This window comes from Ochotona princeps, chromosome 32 (assembly GCF_030435755.1).
Source record: "Ochotona princeps isolate mOchPri1 chromosome 32, mOchPri1.hap1, whole genome shotgun sequence".
Taxonomy (NCBI): Eukaryota; Metazoa; Chordata; class Mammalia; order Lagomorpha; family Ochotonidae; genus Ochotona; species Ochotona princeps.
The window spans coordinates 3540541-3561333 of record NC_080863.1 but is presented as its reverse complement, the minus strand read 5'-3'; the positions used below and the strand labels follow the sequence as shown (position 1 = coordinate 3561333).

The 20793-nt window shown below is 49.6% G+C and overlaps 1 protein-coding gene across 2 annotated transcripts in view; it reads left to right on the top strand.

The window, feature by feature from the left end:
* Positions 1-2223: 2223 nt before the first annotated feature.
* Positions 2224-20793, top strand: part of FNIP2 (folliculin interacting protein 2) — a 95159-nt gene continuing 76589 nt past the window's right edge. The window contains exon 1 of one of the 2 annotated variants that reach the window (XM_058657424.1): positions 2224-2336. In XM_058657424.1, the coding sequence (XP_058513407.1) occupies positions 2233-2336 (104 nt within the window). In that variant the 5' untranslated portion in view covers positions 2224-2232. The remainder of the gene's footprint in view (positions 2337-20793) is intronic. The other variant, XM_058657425.1, reaches the window with a different exon arrangement.

The window sequence follows — 20793 nt, the reverse complement described above, 5'->3', positions numbered from 1 at the left end:
TGGCTGATGAGGATGGCTGATGACCCGACGAAGGTGACTGGATGAGGCAGGGGTGGAAAGCATGCGGTGCAAATTCCAGTTGGTGCTTATAACTTTAAAAATGCAACAACTGTTTTCACTGAAGAAGCAATGTCTATTTTCATTTCAACAAAATGATGATCCAGCCAAGTTTTCAAAAGGATCGTTGTTTTTGTCTATTCCAGCACGTTAACAAGCATAAGCAATGATCAGCTGGGACCATTACAGATATATATGAAATCTTGTGTTGATATTTGCATCCATTTATTTGAAAGGGGGCGGGGGGAGGATGGGTCTTTCATCTCCAGACTCATTCCCCAAATGGCTACAACCACCCAGGGGGCAGCCAGGGGGCAGCAGGAGCCTGGACCTCACACCTGGGACTCTCCCTGGGTCATCTGCTGCTGCCTCCCCAGGTGCCGTGAGTCTCTGGCGCTGTCTTTATGAATCTGCAACCTATGAAAGCAATCCCTATCAGGTAGCATGCTTGGGAGTATTGGCAGCCCCATGTGGAAAAGCTTCTCTGGAAACAGAGAAACCCGGCATCGTTGCAAATTATGATCTATGTCCACTCAACTGTGCAAAAGGATATTTGCTTGCCAGCATTAACACCTAACCCACTAGCAGTTAAAGAAAACAACGAAAAACATGACAGCAACTTCATCCATCTTTCCCTAACCTTTGTGAAGCTCCAGAGTTCACAGATTGAAAAATGATCGCAATATCTCTGCATCCCCTATCAGCGACCTGGCTCCGCTCCAGCGTCAGGCTAACCCCCACCTCGAGAGGCAGCAAGCGGTCTTGTCCTTGCCATCCAAGTGGGCTCATCCCCACAGTTCCAACTTTCAGTTTCAGCCTGGCCCAGGCTGGGGTTTGTAACAGATAAACACAGGGAGCGGGAAACAGCAAATGGGAGACCTTTGTCCCTTTACTTCTCAAATAAATCACTTGAAGATTTAAAAATCAATCAGGTGGATATTTCTGATTACTCCCGGAAACATAACTCGCCGTTTGGAGTCTCCAAAGAGTTCCTCCGAGCAAACCTGAGCAGCGCAGGTGAGTCACGTCCTAACCGCTGGGACAGCTGCACAGGTTTACCGTCTTACAGAGTTCAGAAGCGGCAGAGCCCTGCGCTGTATCACCTGCAGCAAGAAGCCTTCAGTACTGCCGGTCTCACAACCTCAGAGGCGCGGACTGGGGTGGGACTGGACGGGAAGCTAACTCAAAGACAAAACAAGTCAAACATACCTTGTCAAAGACAACTCCCTCTCCCTTGCCCAAGCAAAAACAACAAACACAGACAAAAAACCCTGCTGCTGAATATTGTGTACCTGGTCATCATTAGACCTTTAGGAAAGCACCCTCTTGTCATAAAGTAGTTGTATCTTTCTAAATCTGTCTTTTTTTTTAAAGGGCCCGTCAACCTTTCACATGCCAACTTTTTACATAAATGTGTTTATACAAGAACGCGGTGGCCCAAGACGCCACACGCAACACAGAATTTGAAACACCGTTGAAATCAAAAGAGCAAATCACACCCCCCCCCCCAAATGCTTGGAGAAGATCCAACATAGATAATGGGAAAAAGTGCCCATAATTCGGGTCCCGTGAGATTCCGATCTTAATATAGTCCGGAGAAAATGCAACCAGGCAGCCGGCCCGCCCGCCCACGCCCCCCACGAAGGGGCTCTGGTACCCGCACAAAGCCAGGACCAAGTCGGGGGGCTCTGTCTCCCAGGAACCCCGATCGGACAGAGGCTTTCGGGCGGTGCCCGAGGGAAGGAGGCGGCCCCTCGCGGCCGGCTCGGACCCCTTCCAGCCCCCCGCCCCGCCCGGCTCGGACCCCTTCCAGCCCCCCGATCCCGCCGGCTCGGCCCGAGCTCCAGGCCGCCGGATCCGGGCCGGGCTTTCCGAGAGCCCGGGGCGGGCGGCCTCCGGGCCAATGGCCGCCGCCGGGGCGAGGCCGCTCCTCCCGCGCCGCCGTGCGGCCGCGGGCTCCTCCCCAGGAGATAACTGTCAGCGGCGGAGGCGGCCGGGCTGAGGGAGCGGCGGCGGCCCCGGCGGCGAGCCGGGCTCCTGAGGCGCAGCGCCCCGGTCGAGCCGGCCGGCCGGCGCCATGGGCCCGAGGCCGCGTTGGCCGCTCCCGGCCTCCCGCTGACGCGCCGCCCGCCTGGCCTCCGAGCGCCGCGCCCGGGCTCCGGCTGCAGCCGCATCATGGCCCCGACCCTGCTCCAGAAGCTCTTCAACAAAAGGGGCGGCGGCGGCTCCGCGGCGACGTCCGCCCCGGGCAGGGCTCCCAAGGAGGGACCCGCCTTCAGGTGAGGGGGCGCCGGGGTGGGGTGCTCGTCGCCGCGGGAAGCCACGGAGACGCGGGGTGTCGGCGGGGGGCGGTCGCTGCCCGCCGCGTGCCTCCCCTCTGCCCAGGGTCGCCCCCAACTCTGCCGGGTCTTGCGGCTTTCCAGGAGTTCTGTGCGGGGCTCGGCGGCGGAGCCCAGGGCGCTGGCGGCGGGCTGCGGGAACCCCTCCGGGCCAGCTGTCATTTTGAGGGTCGCTCCCACCTATTGTGTACCAGTGTTCCTGAAGTTGTGAACTGCCGCGGAGAGAGGCCAAGCCTCCTCCTCCCCCCTCCATCTCCCTTCTCGCCCGGCTGTCTGACAAGCTTCCAGACGGGTGAATGAAAAGTATGTAATTTGCACATCGTTCGTTAGGCGGATGCCGCATGATGTGTCGGAAAGCGGGGGAGTAAACTGCTGTTGGGCGCTGGCTGGCATCTCAGGTGAAGAACACCGCGGCGTTATGTTGGAACTCCCACCTTTGCAAAGTACCAGCATGTACCATAGCTCTCCTTGAGCGCAGGTGCTGCTAGGATTCCCATTGGCCAGGCGAGATTGCAAAGTCCTCGAGTACTTGAGGGCTGAAGACCCGCAGCTGTGAAGTGGCAGAGCTTGCGACTGGAACCAAGCCATTTGACCGCAGAAACCAGCCTTTGAAAGTATCACCTGGCTCTTCTGCTTGCAAGGGCTAAGTTTTAAGGGCTGACTTAGAATGTCCTCTGTTGTGTATTGAAGCGGTTCTAACGCGGTCTGCAACAGCCCAATCACCCTGGGCTCCCGGCTGGTTAGCTGGTTGTTGTTAAACAGGTCTGGATCCATGCGTTATAATAAACCTTTCAGAAGTTGCAAGGGAAACGGGGAAGTAGCTTTTGGGAGGAATTCCTTTTGGTAATTTTGCTTTGCTTGGATTCCATGGATGTAAAGCAAAGATCCTCAGACAGAAAGGAGGAACGTGTGTGTCTGGGGGCGGTGTTTGAAAGGTAAGCCGTGAGGACTTCCACCTGCAGCAGTTCGGTTGGAGCCCAGTCCTGCCCTGTGAGTCGGACGGTGTTCCGAGGACCGTTGGAGGTGTGTGCCTGCTCAGAATCGCAGAATTACTTCCTGGGGTGTAATTTCTGCGCTTTCTTCTTGGTTAACTTGGACAAGTTCAAGGGTGCAAAAATCCCCGGTAAGAGGGCATGTGTGTTTTCAGGTGTCATTAGCAGCCCTTCGGGACACGTGGAAGCCATTTTCATCTTGGTGGAGACGGTGGAGTTGTTTTTGTGTTCCCTGCCTGGTTGCCCACCACCGTTTCCTCTAGCCACAAGTTTAATTGGATGCACTTGGATCTGAAAAGTTTTTAAAAAGCGGCTCTATTTAGGGCCTGGCCATATTAGGGTAACTGATTCCCACTTTGTGGGAACATGTGCCGTGTACTGTTCTGACCTCCCATCGATGTGAAATGAAGAACAGAAAATTGTGCCAAGTCCTGTTCTTTTTCTCTTGACCTCATTAGGAGTTTCTTCGTTTTTACTTTTTTTTTTTTAAGGGGACTTTGGGAATCTTAGTTGGCTAGCTCACTTTTAGTCACGTCCTAAAAAGACAGCCCTGTGACGCCGGGGGTGACATAGGCGAGGCCAGGAGGGTGCGCGAGGGTGCGGAACACACGCGTGCTTGCCAGCCTAGCGCAGGACGCCAAACGGGGCTTCCCTCTGCCTTTGTCACCTGCATGCGCTACAGGCTTTCTGGGAAAAGGCTGGAAAAGTTTCTCCGTCTTCCCCTGAGAAATAGCAACCTAGTCTTTCATTTTACCCAGATTTTTGCAGAGTGGGAACTTTCTGGAGGGAGAAGGGTACTTCACACAGGGAGGAAAGTCATTTTCTAGAAGTTGTAAGGAGAAACCTACGGGTTCAGAAGGCAGATAGCTGTAACATGAATTTGTGTTTTATCAGTGCGGTTTATGCTGTGACTTGTCGATTCAGGGAATGAGGGGTCTCTGTAGCATTCAGGCATGTATTTTCTGGCAGCTGGGTAGCAGATACTAGGAAAAACCTGAAGAGCCGGCTTTTGAAAAAGTTGTATTATTTGAAAGGCATAGGGAGGGGGGAAGAGAATATATCTTCCGTCTGCTGGAAGATGCCCTCAGATGCCTTACCAGCCAGAATGCCACCCAGGGCTTCCACGTGGGTGTTGGGAACTCAGGTTCTTACCCATCACCTGCTGCCTGCCAAATGCATTCCCAGGCAGCTGGGTTAGAAGGGAAGGAGCCAGGCCCCCAAAAGGGTGTTCTGTGGGAGTCTGGTAACCTGGTGTGCCCCAAGAGCTGAGTTTTTAGGGATTGCCAAAGCCTTTTTGTATATTTTCTGTCTCCACGATGGCTTTCCTGTGGTATTTTAAACTTTCCTCCTCTTTTCAGAATCGCTTTGCCCTTCGGGCTGCTCTTGTGCGTTTCCCAACCTCTGGGTTCTTGGTGTCCTCACACCCGCTGCTGTTCACACACTGTGTTAAAGAGGAGTAAGTTGTCCAATAGCAGTGGCTCACGTCTTCATGCTGCTTGCCATTTCATCTAGAGGACCGTGGTAGTCACAATTCCTTCTGGGGTATTCTGTTAGGATCTCAGCAAATAGCCCTTTTCATACTTGGGAGAGAAGAGCTTGCTAGGAAAACAGATGAAATCAAGGGGGATTGAATTTACGTATTGGGGAGAAGCGGTCAGGAACACTATATGATTACGGCGTTTGTGAGGCTTAAATCTTGGTTAAAATGAGAAGGCTGCATTGTGGTCTTTGAAATCAGAGTTTTCTATTTGCTCATCTCTAGAATGCTTTTCACTTTTAATTAATTGATACATAAGTTTATATTTGAATAATCCTTTGTTCCAGAAGGATGAATTAGGACAAAAGAATGATTTGTTCAGTGACTCAAGTCAGGGATAGAATTGGGCTCCTGAGGACCTTGGATATAAGGTTGATGTGTTTACGTAAGACTTTTCAAAAGGATGAGGTCTGGTTAAGTTTGAAATATTCTTGTTAGGGTTTTATTTTTCATCTCTGATAAATCAGCCAATCACTTTCTACCCAAACTGTGTGTGCAACAAAACACTGGGAAGGCTCGTGGCTGTCAGCTGTTTGGTTTAGAGCGTTTAAACGGGCTGAGCCTAGGTATGGATCAGCTGGGGTCTGAGGAGCACCTGGAAGTGATGCAGTGTGGTGGTGAGGATGGGGAGTAGCAGCGAGGTGTGGTGAGGGCCACGGGCAGTGGGCTCCACTTCTCTTGCCGCACTCCTGAGCACCAAAGGCCAAATGGCCCCATCTGGTGCTCATCCTTACTGTTCTGTTAGAACAAATTTAGACAGTCTGTTGCGGGGTTGTTATACATGTAATCCACTTAGCATCGAGAGGAAGCACCTGGTGTCCATAGTGCGTGGTCACACTGCAGCGTTTGCTGTCTACAGGACAGTGGAGTACACACCAGGGTGAATAAACGGTAGAAACACGTTGGACGCTATAACATAAATCAAGCACCAATAGAAGACGTCTTTGCCCTGAGTAGTTTGGGGAACGCTCTCACCGTTCTTGGCTTCGCTGTGGCCGGGGCCTGCATCGTGGCTTTATTCTTCCCTGCCGCTGCCAACTCCCAAGATACAGGCATTTGTGCGGTTTTTGCTAAGGGAAGGAGGGTATTTTGGTCAAAACAGTTTTGTTCCAGTGCATTTACATTTTAAAAACTATTTATTTGAAAGGCAGAGTTGTGGGCATGTGAAGGGGAGAGAGAAAGCAAGAAAGGTAGCTGTCTTCATCTTCTGGTTCGTTCCCTAAATGGCAGAAACAGGTCTGGGCTGGGGGTCTCCCATGTGGGTGCAGGACCCCCGGTCCGCAGGCCATCTTCTGCCTCAGGTGCATTTGCAGGGAACTGGGTCAGAAGCAGAGCAGCTGGCTTTCCCATGTGGGCTGCTGGGCCACGAAGCTGGCCCCACGTGCCTCTGTTTAGTGCTTATAAGATACGTGACACAAACACTTTGATTATTTATTTTTACTACTTTCTGAAAGTCGGCCTGGAGATTTCCTGCCGCTGTTTCAGATCTGGTACTCTTTGCCGCCTGCTCGTCCTGAGCACACTGTCCTGCACCCTGGGCCTTTCCTGTGAGGGGGAAGAAGGGAACTGTGCCACCCGGTGCAGTGGCTTCTGTGGAACACAGATTGGCGAGGCCCAGGATGGAGCCCTGCCTGGGCACTCCGTGGGTGTGAGCCTGCCCCTTCCCAGAAAGGGGGCGGAAGTCTTGGGACGAGAGTGAAAAGCAGTGACGGGAGTGTGTCAGTGAAAGCCTTTGGCTCCTGGAGTGCCACACTTTCCCTGCTGGGAACAGACACCGCCTTTCCGGGAGAGGTCTGGCGCGCGGCTGGTGGGCGTGTCGCTGGGTGCCCACCTGGGGCTGGCCGCGGTGAAGCAAAGACCTTGAGATTTCAGAAACGTGCTGAAGGCACACAGCGGGCAGTGACTGAAACCGGGGGGGGGGGGGGGGGGGGGGGGGGGGACTGGGCATTCAGAATTATTTTTAGGAGTTTGATGTGGGTGTTTTCCAGAATTATTTGCAAATTGGGATTACCTAAAATAAAACCTTAGTAAACAAAAGGAGGAAATTGGTTACACGTAATGATAAAGCCACACAATGGGTGGTGTCTGTAGCAGCCCAGCCATTACCCCATTAATCTCTCTCTGTCTCTGTCTCGCTCTCTCTCTCTCTCTCACACACACACACACACACACACACACACACACACAGAGATGTTTTCTAGAGAAGGTACAGGCACAGCTTAGCTTTGCATGAATAAAACTGAACGTGGGAGTATGTGATTGTACGCATACGCCACCATACAAGTGGTTACCAAGAGGTGGGTGAAAATTTTGTTCTTTCGTGTTTTTCCTTCATATTTTTGGACTTTTCGGTTACATTTGTGGTGCTCTGATGATTTAAATTATTTTACATGTTAAGTAAGCTTAAGGATACTTCATACTGTGAGGGAGTAGGATAATGTCAGTAAAGAAACCGATTTGAATCAAAACTCTTGATAGAACTTTGCTTTGTTACAATGCTAGCTTCTTTTGCAAAAATATTTGGCGTGGATTCTAATATTCTTAGTATCTAAATTCATTATCCGCTTTAGCACCCCAAGTTAATTGATGCTGGTAATGAATTGTAGGCAGTGCAAGTGTTCTCCAGAAAGTTCCTGCGAAATGCATAGTTAGCATGGATCTCTCACATTTTTTTGGCGCCAAGATGAACATGTTTTCATCCTCTTGACCATGAACTTTCGAAGTACCCTGTTGCGCGTGTGTAGAGTTTATACTTGGTGGATAGGAATTACCTGCCTCCTCCACATCGCCGTGGCTTCCCTGTGTGGTCTCTCAGGCTTCAAGCACAGTACCGAATACAGAGCTCAAGCGTTATTTGAAAATGAGCGACCTGGCCTGTTGGATTTTGGGGGGAGGAATCTGGATATGTTAACCCGCCTGTGTTGGAGGTTTTTGAAGCTAAGACAGATTTTTAATTTCAGGTTCTGCAATGTCAGTTTGCTTTCCTAGGCAGTAATGAGATGGCCTGAGCCACCTGGTCTCTTGGCGCAGCCAGTGTTCGTCTCCAGGGACAGTATCGGGTATTGTTGTCGCTGTCTCTGTTAGGTTGTGTTTCCCATGCCTGGCTTCCAAAGTCAGTTTAAGGAAGCCACTTTGCCCTTGTGTTTCCTTGGCAAAGGAAGTTGTGAGATTGTCGCTGCGCCTTGAGATGCCTCGGCTGCCCGGGTGAGCATCTCGTGGGGGAGTCTGTCCCGAGAACTGGTGACGGGCTTCATTTCTTTAGCCGCTGTTTTTCTTGGTGTGGGCGAAGAGGAACAAATGTTTTATACTGATTGTACAAGTCTTTTGCCCAGTGTGAATTGTTAGGTCTGGACTATGAGCTCATGCATTTGGCTGTAAAACTAAGTTTTTTCTTTGAGCATAGAAGTGCTGAAATATTTGGTGAATTCCTACTTAGCGAGCTTTCTTTGTCTCAGGTTTGTGAGAAATGATTTTCGTGTAAAAGAGGAAAAACAGGATGGGCTTTTCCAGCTAACTGGGCATGTAACAGTGATTTCCCTCCACCCTGCCCCGTCTGTCAATGGAACATGCATGACTCACTTCTCACGGCCACACAGGCGCTTTTGTAAGCAGTGTTGGCCTGGGAGGGTGGGATGGGGTGGAGGGAGATGGGCTGGCATGCCACTTTGTGTTGAGCCAGTCTGTCCAGCTGCCTTTATAATGGACTTCTGGAAGGGACACTGGGCCTTCTCATACCCCATGCTTTTTTTTTCTCCCCTTGTGGCACTTTCTGTTGGTACTGAAATAATACAATGTATTAAGTGCAGTTAAGTGCAGCTGTTCTGTAATGTTGTGGCTAAGTGTGGTCTAGCAAGGTGCTGTTAGTGTTGCAGGAGATGTTAGGGTTAACCTGAATGTCCATGTCAGGTGACCTTGCTGCTCTAAACTGCTTGCCTTTTAGCTCTATATGTATTTTGGGTGTTTTTCTAGCTTTTTTTTTTCATAAGAGCATGTCTGTATGTGAGGTAATATATATTTAAATAAGTGATTGCTGTTTATCCACTAAGGTCGGATCAAAATGAGAACCAGTTCATGATGGGTGTGTGAGAGGGTGCACTGCAGCCCTAAAAGCTGAACCCCCTGAAAGTTGAGGGGCCAGATGGAGAACCAGCCTAGCTGTGGGGACCTCAGAGTTACTCCCAATGAGGGTGCTTGCAGGTTGTCCTGGCAAATGTGTCTTCCCACAGTAAAGATAAGTTAGATGTTAACCTGCACATTTCCTCAAGACTTGACACAGGTGTTGGTTTAGATGTGTCAGGAAGCAGCAGCAAAATCACCTGTCTGATCACTTCTGCATTTAACACCTTATAAACCCCTGACTGCCACGTGCTTTCCCTGGTGTGCTGAGAAAATTAGACATTGCAAATTCTGTTACACTCAGAACTTGGAGGGTTTTTTTTTGTTTTTGTTTTTGAGGGAAAGTTGTTATCGTTTAGCTCTTAATTACTGTCAGTTACTCAAGTTCTAAGATATGGTTGAGAAATAGTAAAAAGATCTTCTACATGTGATACCCCAAATTTATCTTTTTTTTCTAAAAGATCTGTTTATTTCACTTGAAAGAGTTATGGGGAGAGGGGAAAGACAGATCTCCCATCTGCTGGTTCTTTGCTCCAGTGGCTGCCACGGCCTGAGATGGGTCGGTCCGGAGCTGGCAACCAGGAGCTGCTGCTGGGTCCCCTACTTGGTGCAGTGTCCCAAGGACTGGGCGATCTTCTGCATGGAACTGGACCAGAAGTAGAACAGTCAGGACTCAAACTGGTGCCCTAGGTGAGGGTTGGCCTGTTATGCCACCACACTGACCCCTAAATTTATCTTTTTTTTTTTTAAAATCATTTTTATTTGAAAGATTTTACAGAGGAAGAGAGGGGTCTTCGTCTGCAGGTTCACCCTCCAGAAGGCTGTAACAGCCAGTGTGGGGAGTGATCTGAAGCCGGCAGCCAGGAGCTTCTAACGGGTCTCCATGCTGGGGCAAGGGCCCAAGGACATAGGCCATTCTCTGCTGCTTTCCCAGGCCGCATGCAGAGCTGGATCGGAACTGGAGCAGCTGGAAGATGAACTAACTGGTGCCACATGGGATGTTGGTACCACAGGGTGGATTAGCCTTGGCAATACTGCACTGGCCCACCCGAAATTTATCTTTGAAAATTGGAGGTACACATTTGAGGAGTGGGCAGTTGGTACAGAGAGATGCTGCTGTGCTCCTGTCCTGCCTGGGTGCCCCCCGGGCCTGCTCCTGTTCTTGGCTGGCCGTTCTTGCCTGCTGCGGGATTGGGAGAACCCAGCAGTGATTCTCCCAGCAGTGACGCACTATCTTTGCCTTTCAAATAAAATGAAAATGTATTAGTATTAAAAAAGGAACCAGTAGCAGAGCTGGTCCTTAAACCAGGCCGTCCACTGGGGCTGCACAGACCCTAAGCACCGAGTATCTCCATGGCCACCCCAAGTGCCCCACCCTCGGGAGGGCATTTTAGGGAAGTATTGTTTCAGACGATTGAAGCCTTCTTTCCGTTCGTGTCAGTACATTATTTCTCTGGCATCAATATGGTAAGGCAAGTTCTCTAACCTACCTGTTGGCCTGCTCTGCCCCCTGACACAGAAGGAGTGGCACGGTTGTCTCCCATTCCCAAGACCCGCTTTAAAACCCCACAGCTTCAGGAGTGAGCTCTTCCAGAGCGTGCAGCTCCTGTGACAACTGTGATGATATGAAGTCGTTCGCTGTGTGTTGGTGATGGTCAACTGTTTTGTATAGTTTTTAGAAACCTTTAAAGGGTATTTTCAGCTACTTGAAAGAGTGAAAGAAAAGGACAGAGTGGTAGAGGTCGTCCACCCACTAGTTTACCTCCCCAAAGCTGGCAGCAAGCAAAGCAGAAGCGTGGAGCCTACAGCTGCACCCAGGTCTCCCACTGGAGTTGTGGAGAGGCTGGACCAAAAGCTTGGAGTAGTTCAACCAGATAGGCCTCTGATGTGCCGTGTAGGTGTCCCGAGCAGTGGCTTAACTCGCTGCGTATGCCACAACATCCACCATCTACACTTTTCAGACCTGTTGGGTTTCCATGTGGGTTGTAAAGCTGAAATAGACGATGGGATGAAATGAGGCAGATGATTCTCTGACACGACCCAGCAGCCGTGCTGGCGTGCTGAGTCAAGTCCAGCTTGTTGTGCTTACACTCGGCGTCCTGTTACACAGCTTGGGAAGAGGTGGAAGATGGTCTAGGCACCTGAGTCCCTGTCCCCAACATGGAGATAGATTTATGGCTTCTGGCCCCAGCCCTGGTTGGTGTAGCCGTTTAGGGGAATGAAACAACAAATGGAGGTGTCTGTGTGTCTTTCTCTTCCTGTCCCTCATTGACAAAATGCCTTTTAAATAAATAAATAAGCAAATGCTTTTCAAAATAAAAGGTGGGACTGACTGAGACCTGAAAGTGCTGAAGTGATGCTGGTGTTGTAAGCTTTAAACTGCTGAAGTGATGCTGGTATTGTGAGCCTTAAAGTGCTGAAGTGATGCTGGTACTGTGAGCCTTAAAGTGCTGAAGTGATGCTGGTATTGTGAGCCTTACCGAGACCACCTGCTACACCAGGTCAGTGCTTTCAAAAAGATGGTGTCCTCCCTGCCTCCCATGTAGGATTGTTCCGTTTGAAAAAGTAATTTAGAACTGGATTTATGAGTCTGACTTTAGTCTTTAAGATGAGTGTGACCCAGACTAACATATCATTAATGATGGTCTATGCTGAGTGAGGCAGGGAGCTGTAAGCATTTTCCCAAGCATATCAGGTGATGATTGTTTGCTTTAGAATGGCACAGTGAATAAGTTAGTTGCTAGGGCAGAGGAGGTGGCAGGAACCGCTGCCCTGCCCAGAGGACAAAGATGGAGCGCTTGGGGCTGCTTGGGTCTTCCCGGGATACAGGCTCTGCGGAGATCCCTTTGAGCCCTGGTAGCTGGCCCTTGCTACAGGATGCTGTGCGTTGCCTAAAACCATGTTCTGTGAGTGTGAAGATAGACCCAGGGAAAGTGAGATTGTGAGTGTATGTGTATGCATTCCCATCTGCCAGATCCGCCCAACTGCCTACAACTGGGCGGGGCCAAAGCTGGGATTGGGTAACTGGATGCAGGGAGCGCATGAGTCAACACACTAGCAGAGCATCTATATTAGCAGGTACTGGCATCAGGCGCTGGAGTCAGCCATCAGCACAGGTACTCGGCTGTGGGCCATGAGCATCTTAACTACAAGACTCAATGCCAGCCCCATCCCATATCTGCTTGAGAAATCGTGAAATTGTGTTTTTTTTTTTTTTTCAAGATTTCTATTTGAAAGGCAGAGTTAGAGACACATGGAGACATAGAGCCCTTCCCAAATGGCTATAATGGCCAGAACTGAGCTAATCAGGAGCCAGGACTGACTGACCAACTGACTGACCTCCCTACCTTCTTCCTTCCTCTTTTTAAGGTTTAAAAGTTACTTAAAAGACATTTACAGAGATAAGGAAAGAGCAAGATCTTTAATCTTCTGCTTCTCTCCCAAATGGAGTAAGCCGTCTTCTGCTGTCCCACTTGTAATAGCAGGGAGCTGGGTTGGACATGGAGCAATTGTGAGTGCCCGAATGGAATGCTGGGGCTGCAGGCAGCGGCTTTGCTTTCTATACCAGAACACGGGCCCGAGATGTCCTGACTAGTGTGGTTGTTTGAAGACCAGAGATAATGTACATCAGTCCTACCACATGGTGCTTGGCTCCTACTAAGCTGGCATTAAGTAGTGCTCCTAGTTCTTAGAGATTGTTTCCAGTGACTTGCCTGCATTGATCCCAGATCTGGGTAAGCTGTAGATTCTAAGGAGATGGCAAGTCTCTTGTTGTCACCAAAAGGGGAAGTTTCTTCTTGGAAGGCAGTGGGCAACAGCTGCAGTTTTGAGTAGTGGATTCCAGGAGCGACTTAACACAGGTGCCTTGCCTTAGATTTCGGTGCCAGATTCAACATGTGTTACTCTTCCCTCGCTTTCTGCGACCCCAGACCACTTTTTTTTTTTTTTAAAGATTTATTCATTTTATTACAGCCAGATATACAGAGAGGAGGAGAGACAGAGGAAGATCCTCCGTCCGATGATTCACTCCCCAAGTGAGCCGCAACAGGCCGATGCGCGCCGATCCGATGCCGGGAACCTGGAACCTCCTCCGGGTCTCCCACACGGGTGCAGTGTCCCAAAGCATTGGGCCGTCCTCGACTGCTTTCCCAGGCCACAAGCAGGGAGCTGGATGGGAAGTGGAGCTGCCGGGATTAGAACCGGCGCCCATATGGGATCCCGGGGCTTTCAAGGCGAGGACCCCAGCCACTAGACCACGCCGCCGGGCCCAGCCCAGACCACTTTTATCTCCTAAGGGGGAAACAGCAACACTGAAAGATGCCCTTAACATGGTGTTCCTAGCCTGCGGCAAAAGTCATGCTTGGTAAACCTGCAGGTACATGGGTTTCTTTGTTTTTAATGTCAGGAACACTGGTGGCTTTCTGTAAAGTGTCCTGACATTCTTTCATTGATTCGATTCAGATACTTGTGAGTAGTCTTTGTGACTGTATCTGAAATTCCAGACTTACACCACGCAGAGGAATTTGTTTAAGACTCCAATTTAATGGGCGCCGGTTCTAATCCCGGCAGCTCCACTTCCCATCCAGCTCCCTGCTTGTGGCCTGGGAAAGCAGTGGAGGACGGCCCAATGCATTGGGACCCTACACCCGCGTGGGAGACCCAGAAGAGGTTCCTGGTTCCCGGCTTCAGATTGGGGCGCACCAGCCGTTGCGGCTCGCTTGGGGAGTGAATCATCGGACGGAAGCTCTTCCTCTCTGTCTCTCCTCCTCTCTGTATATCTGTAATAAAATAAATAAATCTTTAAAAAAAAAAAGACTCCAATTTAGTTTCTCCCGACTGTAATGTTTTTACAAACACTAAGAAAGGAGATTGAGAAGGGCAGAAAGCAAGCGGAGCGGTTGTTTGGGAAGCTAGCAAAACAGAAAGTTGCAGATGTCCAGTAATCTAATCTAGGAGTGCTAAGTGCTGCTCTTAATTGCAAGGGGGTGCTAGTTTAGATAATGTGCCAAGCAAGGCTGCCACCTGTGCCTGCTCCAACTAAAGCAATGCAGGCTGGTTCCAGGAGGCACAGGCCACACACGATGGTCATTGTTGGCTCCTCTTAGAATCTTCTGCCCTTCAAATTCAGGTTGTACTGGCTTTTGATCTGCCAGCCGTTACTGTATTTAGTTGCTCTTCCATTTACCCCAGCTTGTTACTGGATTTTAGAGCCTAGTCGGTTAATGTCAATATCCTGTATAACAGCAGTAGCAATTGACTTGAACCTGCTGGCCTACTTCATGCTGGTGGGTGGTTTTTTGTTTTTCTGGTTTTTTTTTTTAAGAATTCTATCAAGATTAACAGTTGGTTGACAGAATTATGACCAACTGCCAACCATATTAGGTAATTTTCCTGAGGTTTAAGAGTTTCCATACTTGGTGGAATGTCTTAGCCTGTGTTCTCTGTCAGGCCTTGGGCCTCCAGCTTACTGTGAAAGGAGGAGAAACACTCATTTCTTTTAAAGGCAGCGATGGGGAGGCAGAGGGTCTGGACCAGTCAGGAGCTCCATTCTGGTCTTCCATGTGGGTGGCAGGGCCCAAAGAGCCAGGCTGGCTTCCACTGCCTTTCCAGGAGCAGGGAGTGGGTGGGAAGTCAAGGAAACTTTATGTGAACTGTGGTCCTGGCCGCTTAGGTGGCGGTTTAACCCACTGGGCCATCGTTTGTTGTGAAGATATTTTTAGTTGCTGGAGGGTGGGTGGGGGGAGGGAGCAGATTTATCCTAAAGCATGAAATAATCATGTCTCTCCACTCTTTATATTGTTAAGTATCAGCAGTTTTTCCTAAGACAATCTGTCTAGGAAATCTATAAATAAGAATGAATAGTAATACAGAAAATAACTTCATGGTGTTGAGCCTAAGGAACCTGGGAGAATTCCATCAATTGTGTAATTGACGGAAATAGGGAAAGTATACAGAGAAATTATTTTAAATGGCCCACGGGGTGGGCATTTAGCTGCTGCATTGCCCACATCCTACATCAGAGTACCAGGCTACAATTCCTGACTCGGTGTTCCTGTCGCTGTGGTGTCTGGGGAGAGCAGTGCTGGCTCGGACAGGTGGCTTCCTGTTACCCACTGGAAGACCTGCAGTGAGTTCCCAGCTCTCAGCGTCGGGCCTCGTCTAGCCCTGCCTCAGCCGTTGTGTGCCTTCAGGAAGTAGAGCAGTGCGCGGGACCTCACTCTCTACTGTGTCTTTAAATAAATAAAGGAGCACCCAGGTTGAGTTTTGCAGGGGTGAATTTAAGGCAGAGCTGGGCCTTCCCAAGTAATGCTGTTTCTGAAGCACTGGCTGACAGAGCCCAGGAACTCCATCTTTGCTCTTTTAAGACTTCTTACTTTACTCGAAAGAATTACATAGAGAGGGAAACACACGCACACGGAGAGAGAGATATTCCATCTGCTGCTTCATTTCCTACATGCCCACTTCAGCCAGAGATGGACTGGTGTGAAGCTGGAAGGCAGGAGCTTCTTGCAGGTATCCCGTGTTGGTGCAGGACCTGAGGACTTGGACCATGGCACTGCTTTCCCAGGCCGTTAATAGGTGCTGGATGGGAAGTGGAGCAGCTGCGACACAAACTGGCACGCATATGGGAGCCCTTTCCTTCCACACAGAGGATTAGCCAATTGAGCTATATCACACCAGACCCTAGAATAACATGTTTAAACACATACATATGAACTGTTCAACAGGTACCTCTACTTAAAGAAATAGACATGTTTGCCAGTATCCGATGTTTGCCTTTTTTTTTTTTAAGTTGATGGAAATGCGTCTCACTGAAGCTTTAAGAACTTCTCCATGGTTTATTCTGGCCACATGTCACTCCTCAGCTATGTGGTTAACCTGTTAATTTTAGACTGTCTTGTGTAGTGTTTTACTATTTTCTGTAACAGCTCTGATTTAGATTCTTAAAGTTCACTGCCAAAAAATAGAATTATGCAGTGTGTTATTCTAAAAACGTACTTTTTAATGTGTGTTGGCCAAGTAATTTTCACTTTGTTTCTGGCTTCATAGCTGTGATGTATTCAGCATTTTGTTGGCTCCTCATCTGCCCCCACCCACTGACGCGTCTTTATTAATTTTTTTATAGGACAAAACTTAAGCTATTGTTAGGACAGATCTTAAAATCTTGACATCCACCTTTACCTAAACTGGTCTGACTCCTTGCCGTTTATCTGCTTGTTCAGAGACTTGAGTGAGGCTACTGTTTTGTTTTCTTTGCTTGGGCATGATCTTGGTGGGAAATGTTGTGCTCCCTCAGCAGATGTGACCCTGTTTCTGGCCAGGCTCCTCCAGGCCAGTTACAGAGGTGTCAAGTTCAATCTTCACACCCCTTATTGAAAAGGCTACCTTTTTCTATTTCTCCTTCCAGAGAGAAATGTTTGCTTATCTGTATTATTTCCTGAACCTAATCCAGTTATGTGTCCAAGATAAATATTCTACTAGTTCCATGCTTTTTTTTATCCTCTTGAAAAACAAGTGACCATATAACCTGTGTACTAATGCATTGCACCTGGTAAAAATGTTACATGGGACAGTCAGAGGAGTGCAGGAACTCTTTGGTTTCTCATGGCCCTAGTCCAAGAAAAATCACAAACTAGGCTTACTGGTGCAAAGGTCACATCCTGTTAAGCTTCAAGGGGATATTCTGCAGCTCTTGCTCGTTGAGTTTTTGTGAATACCAGTTTAGGAAAAAAAATGTACTAAATGTGTCTTGAAAATACTTCTTTTGCTCATAAATTGTTGCTATTCCCACATGGTAATGGGAGTTTGCAGGGGCTCTTGATTTCCAAAGAGCGCCAATTAGTTTGGCAAGAGGCGCTAGAGTCCGCCTTGTGCTGTTGGTCCTCTTGCGTCACGGATCCAGCGGAGCTGATACTGCTAAGCCTGTTGGCCCTGGAATTTTCTCTAAACATGTGTGGTGAGCTGTGCATGCTGCCTAAGGGTGCTACTTTGTGTTGGAGATGAACATTGCAGAGTGTACCTGATGAGATGAGCCGGGCTTGTCACAGCTGACATTTACATGAGTTGTAGGTCTACAAGCAGCCCTGTGTATCCTGTGTATTTTGTAGCGTAGGAAGCAAGCTGGTCAGCCAAGGTTACAGAGCCGCTCACCCTCACGGGCGGAGCTGCATCTGGAGCACAGACCTTTGGATTCCTGCGTTTTGCCTCAGCCAACTTTCAGCCCTAAGAGTACTGCAGCTTGTCTTGCTTTGCGCTTGTCACTGTTGCAACATTGTGGCTAAAAAGTACTTTGTTGAGTTCTAATGATCACAGGTGTAAATGCCTTGATATGGTGGGTTTGGACCTTTGTACTGTTTCCTTTCCTTTTTTTAAGGATTTGATTGTAAATCTGCCTTTCCAGTAAAAATAGACAGGAGAGACAGCGAGAAAGATCTTTTGTATGCTGGTTCAGTTCCCAAGTGGCTGCAGTGGCTGGAGCTGAGCTGAGCCAAAGCCAGGAGCCGGGAGTTTGTCCTGGGTCTCCAATGGGGTTGCAGGGTCCCAAGGCCTCGGGCCACAGTCGACTGCTTTCCCAGGCCACAAGCAGGGAGCCGCATGGGAAGTGGAGCAGCTGGGACATGAACTGGCGCTGTACGGGATCCCAGTGTGTGCAAGGTGAGGACTCAGCCACTGAGCCATCGTGCTGGGTCCCTTTGTGCTTTCAATAGATTCTGCTCCTTTCTGGTCCTGAGAGACCCTGGGCTGTAACATGTGACTTTTTAACTCGAATCCAGCCTCGCTCACATGACTTGGCCCGTCGTCTTTCTCTTTGGTCTTCCCCTGACACTCCTCACTCCAGTCAAAGTGAGCTTTGCTCAGTTCCTCACTACAGTTTTCAGTTTTCCCTTCTCAAAGGTTTCTCTGCCTGGAACTGGCTTTCTCTCTTCCCCTTTGCACCCTAACTGACTTCCCACCTGGTGTGGTGATGAAGAGGTGGGAGGCTCTGGAAGCTTCCAGGTTCTGCATGCTGATGCTGCCGCGTAACAGCTGTCCCGTCTTGAGTAAGGTCTCCTGTGGCTGTTTTCTCATTGTGCACTGAGAATAATAGTAACCTTTTCATGGTGTGGTTACGAGATTGAGATGTACGTGACCTTGCAAAGGTCAAGCTGTGCCTGGCCCAGGGGAAGAGCTGTCACCTCTGGAAGCCTTTGTGACAGCTACCCATCCCGCGCTCTGCCTGCTGGCCCACACAGCCCTCGCCTTGCTTGGACTGGGCGCTGTTTGACACTTGGTGCAGTCGGCTGTGATCGCCAGCGTGGGCCTCTCCCTCTCCACAAGAGGACGGGGAAACCATGCTGTGCCAATTTGGTTCCCTTTGGGGCGCTGCAGCGCCTGCTGTGTGCTTGGACTAGACGGATGTTGGAGCAAAGGAAAAAGCCGAACCCGCTCCCCTCTCCTGGCGCATGCTGTCATCTTAGGTCTTAGGCTTTCCTTCTGGGAAGTATTTTTCCCTTCTTTGGGACCTGTGGTGGTAATTATAGGAGTAGGCAGATTCCAGAGAAGGTGATCTGCTAGGTTAGCCCAAACCTCTCTGCAGAAGGCGTTGGAGAAGGCGTTGGAGAAGGTGTGCACACAGAAAGGCTTCTTGAAGTTGCTGTATTCATTTTTCAGTTTTGAAGAGTCATTATCTGAGAGGGAAGCAGAGAAAATACCTGATTCCCTCTGCAAATGCCTGTACCAGCTGGCCTGAGCCAGGTGGAAGCTACAAGGTAGGGACTCCTTCTGAGACTCCCTTGTGGGAAGGAGAGACCCAGTTACCCAAGCCACCGTCCCCATCACCCAGGGTGCACAGTGGCAGGACCCTGGAATCCAGGCACTGGGGTCCTCGGTGCTGGAGTCCCAGACAGTAACTTCCCTACTGTGCCAAATGTCCACCCCTCTTGAATTCTTCTTTCACGTAGAACATGCTGGACCCAGGAGCCTGGAATGGATGTTGACCCGAGTCTGGCTTTAATCTGATAGCTGTTGGAGCCTCCCTGCCCCCAGCACTTAAGTGACACACCCGCAGGATTTCCTGGCATTCAGTGGTGTTGGGAATCAGGTGAGCCTTGGTCATAGCGTAGCTGCGGAAGCCACTTGACTTTTTCACCTCCCATGTTCATCTTCCATCAAGAATGGAAACAATGTAAAAGGAAAAGTCTGTAAGAGGGTAGGATACTATCTGATTTAAAAAAAAATTTTTTTTTTCCAGCTGCAAGACAAGCCTTAGGTAACTTGGTTCAGGCCTGCTGGAGGAGGAGGTGCCGTAGGAGAGGAAGTGCCTGGCCTAAGGAAAGGGAAGGGGCTGGCTGGGGTGCTCTTTCTTTCTCTTTGAAAGAGAGTCACAGAGAGAGAAGGAGAGACACAGATCTTCATCTGCTGGCTCACTACCCCATGGCCAGAGCTGGACTGGGCCAGAGCTGCTTCTGGGTCTCACACGGGGCGTAAGCACCCAAGCATTTGGGCCATCTGCTGCTACTTTCCCAGGCACAACCGTCAGGAGCTGAACGAGCAATGGGGCAGCGGAACTAGTACTAGTGTCTATACGGGATCCCGGTGCTTCAGGTGGCAGCTTCAGCTACTATGCCACAGCACCAGCTCGCTCCTATCTCATTCTTTAAAGCTGCTGAAGATTTGCAGGGCGGGCAAGAGTGGCACTGGCAGTTAAATGCATGCAATCTATCCAGTTGTTAAAGGGTGGTAGTGAAAGGCAGAGATGTGAAGGACTCCCAGCTGGACTGCTATATCCCCTGCCATGCACACCTCAAGTCAGAGCCTGTAATAGAGCAGACTCGAGTGTGTGTGTGAGAGAGTGAGTGTAGCAGCAGGGTCTCAGAGGTAAGCTGTCAGGAAGGACAGCGTATCGACACACTCCAGGCTGGCCAGGTGCTCTGAGCCCCCTTCACAATGAAGTCTGTAACACATGCTTTGAACTCAAAGTAAAACTGAGAGATGACTTTATGAGACCCGCTAAGCAGTAAGTTCTTTTCATTCAAGAGTCCATTGACCCCTTCCATGCTCCTGGAAGTGAGCAAGATGCACCCTGTGCTGAGGAAGTCAGTTCGTTCCCAGTGTCCCTGCTGAGATGTGCTGCACGTGGAGAGGCTGTACAAGGATGCTCAGTAATGACTTGATGGATAATTTGGGTCTTGAAGGTTGTGGGTTCCTTCATTGTTACTTTTTGTTTGCTTGTTTTCCCAGTTAGTATTTCCTTTGAATTTTGTGTTTCTCTTTAGGGAATTAGATGCTAGATGTATAGTTTTTTTTTTTTTTTTAAAGATTTTATTATTATTGGAAAGCCGGATACACAGAGGAGGAGAGACAGAGAGGAAGATCTTCCATCAGATGTTTCACTCCCCAAGTGAGCCGCAACGGGTCGGTACGCGCCAATCCGATGCCGGGACCAGGAACCTCTTCCGGGTCTCCCACGCGGGTGCAGGGTCCCAGTGCATTGGGCCGTCCTCGACTGCTTTCCCAGGCCACAAGCAGGGAGCTGGATGGGAAGTGGAGCTGCCGGGATCAGAACCGGCGCCCATATGGGATCCCGGGGCTTTCAAGGCGAGGACTTTAGCCTCTAGGCCACGCCGCCGGGCCCAAGATGTATAGTTTTAACCATCTTGTTATTTGTGCTCATAATTTTGTTCTCATTTTAAAAAGCTTACTAACCTTTGTAAGACAGAGCTAAAAAGAGGAAGAGATGAACGCGTTGCTGATTTACCGGCCCGCATGGCTG